Raw genomic sequence first — 13,534 nt, forward strand, 5'->3', positions numbered from 1 at the left:
GTGAGCCCCGACGTCCGTTTCGGGCGCCCCTCTTGGTCCGATCTGATCCATTCTGACCCCGTTCCCGTCCTCAGGCCACCGCTCAGATGGAGGAGAAGATCGAGGAGATCGTCCGCGGCAACTCCCCGGAGAGCGTCCTGCCATTGGCCGACGGCGTGCTGGGCTTCGCTCGCCACCAGATCATCGAACTGGCTCGCGATTGCTTGGAGAAGAGTCGACTGGGACTGGTCACATCCAGCTACTTCTGTGAACTCACCGACAAGCTAGAGAGGCTCGTGCAGGAGGTGAGCCACAAATTTGATCCACAAATACAATCATTATTTGTATATGACGAGCACTGATTTACCCAAATTTACATTTACATTTGAAAAGATCGGTCATTGAGTTTCCAAAATATTCAGTATTTTGCATTAGTAATTGCTAATAACTGTTGTTTGTCTTTAAACGCAGTCCACCGAGCGTTCCGAGAGCGAGGAGGTCAACTTCATCCGTGAACTCGCCAAGAAGATACTCATGGTCATCGCCCGCCCCGCCCGCCTGCTGGAATGCCTGGTACGTCTCCGGGTAAAGCAGCCCTTTGCGTGCCTGTCTCTGCTCAATGCGGACATTTTGCATGTGGCGCAGGAGTTTGACCCCGAGGAGTTCTACCATCTCCTGGAGGCCGCCGAGGGACACGCCAAGGAGGGCCAGGGCATCAAGACTGATATCCCCCGTTACATCATCAGCCAGTTGGGACTCACCAGGGATCCATTGGAAGGTGGGACCAAAAAGTTGATGCAATTCATAAATATTCCACACCAGACATCTACTTGTAAATTAACCACATCTAAATGAACTGAGAAAACAATGCTTGAAAATCTTATAAGATAACACAATTGTAATGAGTACCTCCAAACAATATATAATTTTTTTGCTTCTCCCAAAATTGGATTTAGAATCAAACTATTTTTTCAAAGAAACAGGTCTAATTAGCCAATAATGACAACATATATAGAAAAATTAAAGTTTCATATTGTTTTGGCAATATATACAATCCTATTGAATATTGCCTTGAGTACATAATTCAATGTTCAAATCAAATAAGAAGAATTTTAACAAATATGCATTGCTAATTAAGGTTTAATGTTGAATTACACAGCAGAAACCCAAAAAGTTGCATTCTGTTTAAGACTTTTGACACCAAAATGTCCTCGCACTCATTTCCATTGGAAATCCGACTCATGGGAATCATTCTCACATTGGTTTCAAAAACAAAGTAAACTGGTGAATGGCGTTCACACACTCAATTGCCCGCAACATTGACAAATACAGGTTGACGTTTGCAGAAATTGCACTAAGGGATTCCCTGGCGGAATGAACGCCTCCATTGAGTCGTAAAAACAAATAGTTGGTGGACAGATTGCCTCTCCAATGTCCATCTGTGTCCCCCGATGTCAACATTAGGAAGAAATGCCCCTCTGCACACGCGTGTCCACGGACAGATGTTAAACGGCATCGCACATGCGTGTTGCACATTCCCCGGCGTAATGCGCGCGTGCTTTATTACAATGCAAGGTGGCTGCTAATGACTTTTAGATGAGTCTCATTTCCACCTCATTTAGTTTCACTCCAGATCAACACTGTCAGCAATCTTGCCTGTTTCCATTTTGGCTACAATTTGTATAAAAACTTCACTTTTGGTGACAGTGGATATAGTTTTAAACTTAATGCTTTGTTTTTGCTATTTCTGTATGTGTATCTGTGTGTGTGCAGAGATGGCCCAGTTAAGCAGCACCGACAGTGGAATTGCACAAACCCCAGAAACTGATGACTGTGTAAGCTTTAGCAACCATTGTATTGATTTTGTCATTTAAAAAAAAACTTATTGTTCATGTGATTTCTTTATGTATTTATGGTAGTCCCCTAGTCTGAGTGGCTCCTTGAGATCCAGACGCAAGCCATGCGAGTTGGACTTTGAGCTGACCAAACTCATCAGCAATGGCGCTTATGGGTGAGACCCAATGTCTTTATGTATATGTATATGTATATGTATATGTATATGTATATGTATATGTATATGTATATGTATATGTATATGTATATGTATATGTATATGTATATGTATATGTATATGTATATGTATATGTATATGTATATGTATATGTATATGTATTTGTATATGTAGTATATGTAGTATATGTAGTATATGTAGTATATGTAATATGTAGTATATGTAGTATATGTAGTATATGTAGTGTATGTGTATGCATTTAAAAAATCCATATATATAGCACACTGGATTATAAGGCACCCCCTTTTTGGAGAAAATGTAATACTTTTAAAAGTCTTGAAAATACTTTATTAATATATATATATATATATATATATATATATATATATATATATATATATATATATATATATATATATATATATATATATATATATATATATATATATATATATATATATATATATATATATATATATATATATATATATATATATATATATATATATATATATATATATATATATATATATATATATATATATATATATATATATATATATATATATATATATATATATATTTTTTTTTTTTTGGGGTGGTGCAGGGCCGTGTATTTAGTGCGGCACAAGGAAAGCAAGCAGCGCTTTGCTATGAAGAAGATCAACAAGCAGAACCTAATGCTGAGGAACCAGATCCAGCAAGCTTTTGTGGAGAGGGACATCCTCACCTTTGCAGAAAACCCCTTTGTGGTCTCCATGTATTGTTCCTTTGAGACCAGACGCCATCTTTGCATGGTGATGGAGTATGTGGAAGGTGGGCAGCACTCATTTCAATTTAAAATTGAGTAATAATACTTTGTTGCAACTGAGTAGAAGTAGTGAAGTTTAAAAAAAAACTTTGAATGCAGAAAATACAAAAACATTGATAACAATAATATTTTTTAATTTTTCATTTATATTTTTTCTAGGAGGAGATTGTGCCACCTTATTAAAAAACATGGGCCCTCTACCCGTGGACATGGCCCGGATGTACTTTGCTGAAACCGTACTCGCATTAGAGTACCTACACAACTATGGCATTGTGCACCGAGACCTCAAACCAGACAAGTGAGACGACACCCTACCCTCCATAAAACTCTCCATATTTTTCCTGCTCATGCTTCATATCCACCCATTTTGTAGTTTGCTGGTGACATCCATGGGACACATCAAGCTCACAGACTTTGGCCTGTCCAAAGTGGGCTTAATGAACATGACCACCAACTTGTACGAAGGCCACATCGAGAAAGACGCCCGCGAGTTCTCCGACAAGCAGGTGAGCCATCAATCCTGCATAAAAATACATGAAATGTTGGATTATGCCAAATTTTGTTGTATTCTCACGCAGGTGTGCGGAACACCAGAGTACATCGCCCCCGAAGTCATCCTCAGGCAAGGCTATGGCAAGCCAGTGGACTGGTGGGCTATGGGCATCATCCTTTATGAGTTCCTGGTGGGCTGCGTGCCCTTCTTTGGAGACACCCCCGAAGAACTCTTTGGGCAGGTCATCAGTGGTGAGAAAATATTACACAACTATGTGATAAATGTATGAATTCTGGCGTTTTTAAAAATCCATATATGTCATGCCCAGATGAGATCAATTGGCCAGATGGAGAAGAAGCCCCCCCAACTGATGCCCAGGAACTCATTGGCGTTTTGCTTAGGCAGAATCCACTAGAACGGATGGGAGCAGGTACTGTGCTTTTTGACCTACGAGTCAAGGAAAGTGCTACAAATGCTTTGTGTTTCCAGGTGGCGCCGCTGAGGTGAAGCAGCATTCCTTCTTTCACCACCTGGACTGGAATGGCCTCCTCCGACAGAAGGCTGAGTTCATCCCTCAGTTAGAGTCGGAAGACGACACCAGCTACTTTGACAGTAAGTTCATTGGCCAAGTGAAAAATGCCATATGGGTCTACTTGTAATAATGATAGATTTATTTCGTATTATCGCTCTACAGCTCGCTCAGAACGCTACCACCACCTGGAAACAGAAGAGGACGACACCAACGACGAGGACTTCAACGTAGAACTACGTCAATTCTCCTCCTGTTCTCACCGCTTCTCCAAGGTGACGCTTGCCATTATTTTAAATCTGGCTAAAACCATATCTAAGACAAGATTATTTTCATTTCAAATTTTTGCAAATATGCTGATTAAAACGAGCCTTCTTGTTTTTTTTGGGGGGGTTACAGGTATACAGCAGTCTGGATCTTTCTCGCGTACACCCTGAGGAAAAAGAAGACGTGGCAGAAGACAAGAAAAGCCAAAGCCCGTCCATGCTCGACTCACCGGTGGCGTCCTCACTCCCCAAATTCGCCATCTCCGCCTCGGAGAGTGAAGACGTTGACGAGTCGTCGGGAACGGGAGACCCCAACCGGACCTCCTTCTCTGTGGGGGAGTTGCCCAGGGATGACAATGACGCCACCACACCCGGAAGCACCCGCAGTGGGGCCACACTCTCTGGTACTGGTCATTTGTTGTATAAACAATGCATTCTTTTTAGTGCAATTTCAGTCTGAAGAGCTAATCTTTGAATTATGGATCTTTTTATATCCCATTTAGGTAGTTTCTCTGAGCATTTGGACCAGCTGACTTCTCGCTGTGAAGACATTCAGAGCCCGAATGTCGAGCAAGGGGCGACCAATCCAAGACCCAGAAGCAGCTGCAGTGGTGGAGACGATAAACCACGGGCTCCCATTAAACCCATCAAGTCCATTTCCACTGGATCCCTCTCCCTTATGATCCCCTCAGGTCAGAAAAATGCACAAGGCACCCACATACAAAATAACTTAATATTATATAGTGGTAGCTTTGCATGTAATATAATACCATTTAAACACTATCCCAATTATAGTTGTGGTTTTATCATTTCAGACATGTTAGCCCTATCCCCACTAGCAAGCCCATTGTCCCCATACTCGCTCTCCCCGGACCTCTCCTCCTCCCGAGATTCCTCCCCCAGCCGAGACTCGGCGCGCCAGCCGGTGGTCGTCCATGGCAGCGGCAAAAAATTCGGCTTCACCTTGCGGGCTATCCGCGTTTACGCCTGTGATGGTGATGTCTACACCGTCTACCACATGGTCTGGGTAAGGACCCTCCCTCCTGGATGGCGGTGGGGCGACGCCGTGGCTGACCTATCTGTCACTTTTCAGAACGTGGAGGACGGCGGACCCGCTCAGAAAGCCGGACTCAAAGCTGGCGACCTCATCACACACGTCAATGGCGAGGCGGTCCATGGTTTGGTCCACACTGAGGTGGTAGAGCTGTTGGTCAAGGTGAGCGCACAGAAAAGTGGATTACTGTATTTTCAGAATACAAGGCGCACCACATTATAAGGCGCACAGTCAATGAATTACACTTTTTTTCCCATATATAAATTACACTGGATTATAAGGCGCCCTGTCTATTTTGGAGAAAATTTAAGACTTAAGTGCGCCTTATAGTCGTGAAAATACAGTACATGGTAATGTAAAGTGTCCATATTGTATCATTAAAAAAATAATTTCAAGGATTTTTCTTCGATTTTTTTTCTTAAATTACCCAAAAATGTGTTTTATCTTCTGACCCTTGAACTTTTATCCACCCTCAGAGCGGCAGTAAGGTGTCCATCACCACCACCCCCTTTGAGAACACATCCATTAAAAGAGGCCCAGCCAGAAAGAACAGCTACAAGAGCAAAATGGTGCGCTGCGGCAAAAAGGCCAAAAAGGAGAAGACTCCAGAGAGGTACTGATCAAAAGCAAGAATTCCAAATTAACCACTTTTGACCTCTGAATGACTTTTTTTTTTTTCTTCCCACCCACAGGCGCCGTTCCCTTTTCCGTCGATTTGCCATGCAGCCGTCTCCCCTGCTACACACCAGTCGCAGCTTCACATCACTAAGCCATTCACTGTCGTCTGGGGAGAGTCTTCCCGGCTCACCCACTCACAGCCTTTCGCCTCGCTCGCCCACCGCCTCCTTCCACCCGCCCCCTGACTTCACCCTCTCAGGTAGAATTTACCTGTCATAAGTACATGGGTATCTTTTACTTACGAAATGCATTATTTCCAAAAGTGGCTTTTTCAATAGAAACATATTTTACATTGAATGGGCATCATTCATTTCATCATCTCGAAGACTATCCCCTAAAACACTGGTGTCAAAGTGGCGGCCCGGGGGCCAAATCTGGCCCACCGCATTATTTTGTGCGGCCCGAGAAAGTAAATCATGAGTGCCGACTTTCTGTTTTAGGATCAAATTAAAATGAAGAGTATAGATGTATATTAAATTTCCTGATTTTCCCCCTTTTTAATTTAATAATTGTTTTTTTTTTAATTTAAAAAATAGTTGTGTAAAATCTAAAAATATATTAAAAACGTATATCGATTTAGTATGTAATATGTATGTAAAAAAAAATGAAAAACAAGAAAAGACATTTTCCAATGGAGTGGAATTGCCAGGGAAGCTAAGTAAACACACCACTTAAAATTATGTTATGCTCACTCACTTTCTCTTTGGGCCCAGCAGGTGGCAACTCTTCTCAAAGCAGCTCTCCCAGCTCCAGCGCACCCAATTCCCCCGCGGGCTCCACCCAGATCCGACCCAGCACCCTTCACGGCCTTGGCCCCAAGCTACCGTGCCAACGTCTCCGTCAAGGGCGGCGCAAATCCGCCGGTAGCATCCCGCTATCTCCCCTGGCCCGCACGCCCTCCCCTCAACGCTCCCCCTCACCCCTCCTGGGCGGACACTCGGTGTCCGTCTCCAAGAGCGCGCAGGCCTTCCCCGCCAAGATCCACTCGCCCCCTACCATTATCCGTCACATGGTGCGCCCCAAGAGCGCCGAGCCGCCACGTTCACCACTCCTCAAACGAGTGCAATCCGAAGAGACATTGTCGCCCTCTTACGTCGGCGACAAGAAGCACCCATGCGCTAGGAAGCAAAGCCTGGAAGTGACACGGGAGGAGGTGCGGGATCGGGAGGACGGGGATGGCGCCGCTTTGGCGGGGGACGTCCCACGCGTCCGCCCCGTCGAACAAGGCTGCTTGAAGAGGCCGGTGGGCCCCCGTATACGCCAGGAATCACCAGAAGAGCTGGACAAGACCGAGCGAGAATCCGAAAGCAAATCGGAGAAAGTGGGCGTGGCTCTCAAAGACGTCCTGTACAAAAAACTGGGTCGGGTGCAGGACGCCGTCGGCGACTCGCCCACCTGCGACAGGCCGGAGCTCAAGGCGGCCGCTGTGGACTTTGCCAGGAAACGTCTCTCCTTCGAAGAGAGAGATGACTTTGTCTGCCGACTCTCCCCGTCCAAGCATGATAACTTTCATTTCGGCGCCACTCGTTCCAAAAGTCTGCAGTTAGATGTGGCGGCGGCGGCGGCTCATGAGCACCTGAAGGCCAGCGAGTGCCCCGCCGCCACGAAGATGTTCTCAGGGCGCGGGGAGAGCGCTGTGGAGAAACTGCAGCTGATTTCCTCGGGCGAGTGTCCTCTTCGCAAGACGTCCTCGGACTACAAACTGGAGGTCCGCCACGTTTCCCCCCTCAAGCCATTGGAAGGCACCTTGGACATCGGCCTCCTGTCGGGGCCCCGGGTGTCCAAAACAGACAGCTGCTTGTCCAAATTGGCAGAGACCAAGTTGGCCGGGCCTCCATTTTGGCTCCAGACCGCTGCAGAGCGACAGCTGAAATCGCTGGAGAAACCCAAAAGCCCCCTAGCACGGCCCCCAAGTCCCGAAAACGCGTTGGCCAAGGAGCACTCGTTTGGGGAGAAAACCAAGAACAGGCATGACGGTGAGGGCTTGAAGCAAGAGGGTCGAACCTGTGTGAAGGTGAGTGCGTCCCGTCACGGCTCCCACTTTGCTTACGGGAAGACGCCCTCCATCCGGGAGGTCAGCAACGAAGACCAGGATGAAGAAGCGGAGCAGCCCCAAGAGGATGGCAAAATTTCTGATGTCTTTCTGAAGTTGGGTCTGGGCAAGACGGGTTTCGTTCCAGTTTGCCAGGTTTCGCCAAAACCGGTGGAAACCGGCTCCTTCTCCCAGCCACTCCCCGATCCAAAACCAGAACTTCCTTGTTTCCAAACGACTTCAGTGTTAAACTCTGTCAACCATCTTGAATCGGACCATCCCAAAACTAAAGAAACTTTAGAAAACGTGCAAGGACTTGCAGAACTTGGCACTCCTAAGAATCTCGGTCACGTTGAAAACACTTTAGCCCCTCCCCACCAAGCGCTCGACCCCAAGGTCCCTTCAACCGAGGCATCGACACAGCCACCAGAACTCAAATCCCCAGTGGCACCCATTCCAGTCCCTGAAGTCCCAGACTCCAAACCCAAACATCTCAAAACCGGCCCCAGGCCCTTCCTGGTCCCATCCAAACATAAAACCCCTTCACCCAAAAAGCATCCCGTTAAAGAGCACCCTGATCCCAAGCCAAAAAGCGGCCACCTGACCAACGAAGCGAGCATTGGCGACTCCTCCAACACCCCCGATAAAGCCCCGCCCCCTGACAAGGGGACCAAGAAGAAACTCAACCGCCGAGAGTCACCAAACGAGACTCGGTCCATTACTCGGACAAAGACCCCAGCCGATGTTCGAAGGCGCTTGTGACGTTTTAGTCCCACGCCGTGTTGTCACGGAGGACAAACTGTAACGCGAGAGCTCGGCCAATCGGAAGAAGCCTCGCCGATGAGGTGCCATAAAAAAAAAAATTGTGCACTTTGTCCTTTTCATGCAGTAGAAGCATCCACAGGCGCTACATTCCATAGCGGAATGTAAACTCGTCGAGGAAATGTAGCATTGCGCGCAAAAAAAACTAATTGTGGCATTGTTAAGATCCCAGTAGGCTTCTGATTGGATATCGGAAGACATCACATGACCTCCCATTGTCAAGATCTCAATGGAGATGTTAGAAGAAGCTCAACATTTGATGGGCAGCATCCCAAGTAGCAAAGTTTGATGGTCGCTTAAAATAACTTTGATAGTGTATTTGTTCTCAGTGTTTATCAGCTCCGACACCCCTTAGGAGAATTCGAGTGGTGCACCCGTTGGATTCAAGTACGCCTGAGGTATGTTCCCGTTTCTGATCTGGAGGGATGGCGGCGATCCAATGGATTGGACGCCTACTGGCGATTTACAAATTAGGAGTTGGTAGCACAATTTTTTTTACTGGATTGGCTGCCATAGACATCCAATCCATTCAAAGTGGGAGCGGTCACATTGTTCATTTAGCAATCAAGTCATTGGTGGGAGGGTGCACCTTGGCCAGGGGAAGAATGACATTGTTAAACATCCAATCCATTTCAATTGGATCTCTAACATGTTAGGAAAGTTAACTTCATGCTATTTCACGCATTTTGAGGCCTTTTAAAAACTGAAAATAAACTCTAGCTTTTGAGATACTTGGCTTTTTATCATAGGAAGAGAAAAAAATGCACCTTAAATATTCACCGCTTGGGCGTAGCGACAAAAAATATTCAAAATGACGACGCCAATCCCAAAAAAAAGGGCGTCCAGTCGAAAGCACATTTTGTTTACTCGCCTTCACCACTGTATATTTTTGTATAGTACTCATTTGCCAAAATTTTTGTGCCAGCGGTTGTCACGTTCACGCGGTGGTCCGGTGGTCCATCCGTCCATCTCCGTCGACTGTGCCGTTGTCGTCCTCACTGTGCAAAACTATCGCGTTCGAGTCCCACTTGCTTTTTTTTTGTCTTTTAGAAAAGATGTGCAATAAAAAGTTGTTGTTTTTTTTTGAGTTTTTGTAATTTGCCCGACAAGAAAAAAAACGCTCTATGGATGTCATAGATGTTGTATATTAAAAACAGATATTTATATACGTATCATGTCGCCTCATAAGGAGAATAAATGTGAATTGATGACATGCTGGCCTTGTTTTTTAATTGTATTTTTTCTCAACAGAAGCATGACTGGTGACCAGATGATGATGTTAAATCATTATTTTAGAAATATGATGCACATTTAATGGGATGTTCAACTATACAAGTAAGACAACTTTTTATACTCTTTTTGTGTGGATCCACAAAAAAAATCCCCATTTGTTTTCATTCAATTTACCAAATATGATCTGAATATGAATTTGCATAGCCATTGTGATCAAAATGTTCCTCCACAAATGATATATTTCCATTTTAAAACTCCATTTATAAATGATATATTTCCATTTTTTTGTTGAATATTTTAAGAAAAACTTGCCAACATATAAAACATAAACATTTTACATCTCCATCACTTATCTTAATAGACCTGTTATTGCAATGCACTTTTGTGCCACCAGACGGCGACAAGGTAACGTTAACAATCTACATTGATATAATTATGAAGTATCCTGTATATACCTAATAGGCCTCAAAATTATGAACTAGCCATTTGACTCCCTCTACCGACTGTAAATCAGAAATACATACAAAATATTAACACAATTTATTCCCTATAACTCTAACTTTATAAACAGCAGTCTTATAATTAAAAAAAACTATTGATATATAATTATATATCTTGGCATTTGGTCACCCATAAGATACCATACGTCTACTATGGATAGTTTTATAATAATTTTAAATTTGTGTAGCCAAATAATTAGACATATTATACTATATAATAATATATATAACCTAACTATTGCCCTTTGGATGTTAAAGGCCCCAAATAGTGATACTTTTTCTCCCATAAGGCTTAGTGGTGCATGATGTTAAAGTGAAATGTACTCTAACCTGTGAGCCAAAACATTCCTCCCCCCGCCCAAGATGGAAGCTCATCCAGCGGCTGTGAGTTTTGCAATACGAGATTAGCGAGCGCCAGCGTTGGCTCGACCCCAAGTCACACTGTGTTCTAGTACTGCAACGCACCGACCGACGTTCCGAGGCGGGACATCTGCCTCAAACGTCGTCTCTGTTTTACCACTTGCCCTCATGACAACAACAACAAAAACAATAACGCCGTCCAAAATGTAGTCCCTGGGTTCTACTTTGGGTGGAAAATCACGTCATATTTTTGGCTAAACATATTCTATCTTGGTTTTTCTTGTAAAAGTAAAGCTTTAAAGTGATTGGACGTCTACTAGGAGGATTGGACGTTGAGCTAAATGTAAATGCATCAAGGGGTTAAAAGTATACCATGCTTAATAGGTTATTTTAGGCAGAGCCTAGTCAATTTTGGCACGCGACGTCAACTAACGGCGGCCCAAAAAGCGGTAGGTTGCGTAAGAGTTGGCGAGAATCAGCGGCGAGAGGCCGCAAATCAGCTTTTGGTGAAAGATTAGCGTTAAGAGGCGGATTGAAAGTGTCCCATATCTTCCCCATCAAATAACGGCATCCTCACTAAACCAAAGTGTCACATCCTCTTTTGGCTTTTCGAAAATAGGTCCATCTACTTTGCTTTTCTCGTATATATTCACTTTACTATATTTCCCACTTGTGTTTTCATCCAAAGTAAAAAAAAAAACTACTAAAACTACCACTAAAATCTCTTATTTTCCAATTTTTGCAACCACAGCAGGCCAAATTTAAACCATTTTCATCTGTCAAACAGACATTTCCCCTCCATTTTTGTTATTGTTCAAATTGGCAAACAGAAACAAGGCGTACCTGCCATTTGACCCGAAACTAAGACGACTTCTGATGTGGTGGCATTGCTTGCCTTACTGCAATTCCACACACAAGTAGGGAAATGGGTCAAATAAAAAAAAATGGGCGCTCCTGCTCGCCGTGACCTACTTCACCGGACTCATCTCCGTGCCCCCCGGCCTCCGTCTTCTCTTTAAAGCCCCCCCTTCCACCAAACAATGTACAGTACAATCACAAGAGAGGCTAAATTGAGCGAATACCAAACGAGATGCGCCCATCCACCTTGATCTAAGCTAATTGAATAGTTTCAAGGGGCCCCACCACATTGGCCAACCCTAACCCCGATTTTTGTAATCCTTCATGAAAGCCACTCAATTGGAAATATTTGCAAACATGCCATCACACCAGAAAACAATCGTATCGTGATGGTGGCGTGACCACGGTAATCCTCTGTAATTAAATTGAGTGTTTCCCAAAATGGCAGAAATGTGATGTTTCTGTCTTTTTAGGAATTTGAATATTTGGGATTTGAGTTGTCATTTTTTAGCCCCACGGCACCTGGAGTCAATGTAGCGAGGGGAAGAAGCGCTCTTGCTATCAATTATTCACGTTGCTTCTTCCAACTGCCACATTCCACTTCGTGATGGGACAAAGAGCAGAAGAGAAATGCGGGTTAAATACCTTCTAGCTACCTGATACAAAAACAAAAACATTGTGTAGCATTAACGATTTGATCCATAGCCACTTTTTCATTCCTAAATATAAATATTATCCATTATTATTATCATTAATGCAATTCTATTGATATTCAAATTAAGCAAAACTCATCTTGGCCCTAATAAAGTATGCTTTTTAATACTATTTAACTAAATGCTTGTCATAAATGACAACATCCAATTCATTTAAACCAGCAAAATGTCATTACATTTATTTTAAATAATGTTGTTTTGAAAGGGTTGGAAAATAGCCTTTAGCTATAATTTACATATTTATATTTATGTTCATTAATATGCATTGTCCCTTTTATTAAATAAATCAAACTCAAAGTAATTAAATATTTACTGACATAAATGAAGAGAACTATTTTTAATTTAACATAGCATATTTGCATACATTTTAAAATACCATATACTGTAAAAATTGGAAGATACTTTACGCTATTTGGCCTTTATTTTTTTGCTTTTTTTTTTATTTAATTATTTTTTTGGGCTGTCCAATCCATTCTCAAGTCAAAATGTGATGGTTTGAGACAGTTAAATGTAAAAGATGGCGTGCATGGTGGAATGGGATGCTTATTTTGGTGGCAAAGAAGAAAAAGCACCCATGAATCATGCATGGAGACGCCGCGCACTTAGAAAGTCGGTCAGACTGTCGTGTTGGCGCCCAAATGGAGAATGGTCGCTCGTGAATCATTGAGTGAGGAAGTCTGGGAAGAACACACAAATGTCCCAAACGTCCTCCTGCCGCACGCAAAAGGACACTTTTGGGAGAGGACGTTTGACATCTTGTCCAAACTTTTTTCCTGCAAGGCCCACTTTAAAAAAATATATAAATATATATATTTAAAAATCAGTTTTGCTGGGAGGGTTGGCTGCATTAATCAATGCAACAATGTAAACTGAATTTAAGTTGTTTTTGTTAGCCATATTTGAGGATATTAGCAGAATTTGTAGTGGACCATAGTTGCCATATTTGGGGTCATAATTAAGAAGCATTGTAGTATTGCATATATGTATTGTATTATATTGGGATGTGTTTGTCAAACTTTTTAAAATAATGTTGTCTATTACATTTCAGTGTTGGTGGCATGGTGGAGAAGTGGTTAGCAGGTCTGCCTTGCAGCCCTGAGTGTTCAGGTTCAACCCCTGCAGGACCATTAATGAGGGTAATTGTGTATTTTTTTTTTTTTTTTGCTTTTTATGTTTCTAGTTTTAAAATAACGTT

At 43.2% G+C, this 13,534-nt stretch overlaps 1 protein-coding gene across 1 annotated transcript in view; it reads left to right on the plus strand.

The window, feature by feature from the left end:
* The window catches only part of mast4 (microtubule associated serine/threonine kinase family member 4), a 29,861-nt gene extending 19,973 nt beyond the window's left edge, over window positions 1-9,888 (plus strand). Inside the window, exons 11-29 of the mRNA XM_077737750.1 lie at window positions 75-284; window positions 451-552; window positions 625-757; window positions 1,753-1,814; window positions 1,899-1,990; window positions 2,598-2,806; window positions 2,961-3,099; window positions 3,175-3,307; window positions 3,380-3,545; window positions 3,623-3,724; window positions 3,784-3,906; window positions 3,989-4,098; window positions 4,223-4,493; window positions 4,593-4,781; window positions 4,905-5,116; window positions 5,183-5,305; window positions 5,620-5,756; window positions 5,836-6,020; window positions 6,538-9,888. Coding sequence (XP_077593876.1) covers window positions 75-284; window positions 451-552; window positions 625-757; window positions 1,753-1,814; window positions 1,899-1,990; window positions 2,598-2,806; window positions 2,961-3,099; window positions 3,175-3,307; window positions 3,380-3,545; window positions 3,623-3,724; window positions 3,784-3,906; window positions 3,989-4,098; window positions 4,223-4,493; window positions 4,593-4,781; window positions 4,905-5,116; window positions 5,183-5,305; window positions 5,620-5,756; window positions 5,836-6,020; window positions 6,538-8,615 — 4,776 coding nt within the window. The 3' untranslated portion in view covers window positions 8,616-9,888. The remainder of the gene's footprint in view (window positions 1-74; window positions 285-450; window positions 553-624; window positions 758-1,752; window positions 1,815-1,898; window positions 1,991-2,597; window positions 2,807-2,960; window positions 3,100-3,174; window positions 3,308-3,379; window positions 3,546-3,622; window positions 3,725-3,783; window positions 3,907-3,988; window positions 4,099-4,222; window positions 4,494-4,592; window positions 4,782-4,904; window positions 5,117-5,182; window positions 5,306-5,619; window positions 5,757-5,835; window positions 6,021-6,537) is intronic.
* The last annotated feature ends 3,646 nt before the right edge of the window (window positions 9,889-13,534 follow it).

Source organism: Stigmatopora nigra, chromosome 17 (genome assembly GCF_051989575.1).
Source record: "Stigmatopora nigra isolate UIUO_SnigA chromosome 17, RoL_Snig_1.1, whole genome shotgun sequence".
NCBI classification, from domain to species: Eukaryota; Metazoa; Chordata; class Actinopteri; order Syngnathiformes; family Syngnathidae; genus Stigmatopora; species Stigmatopora nigra.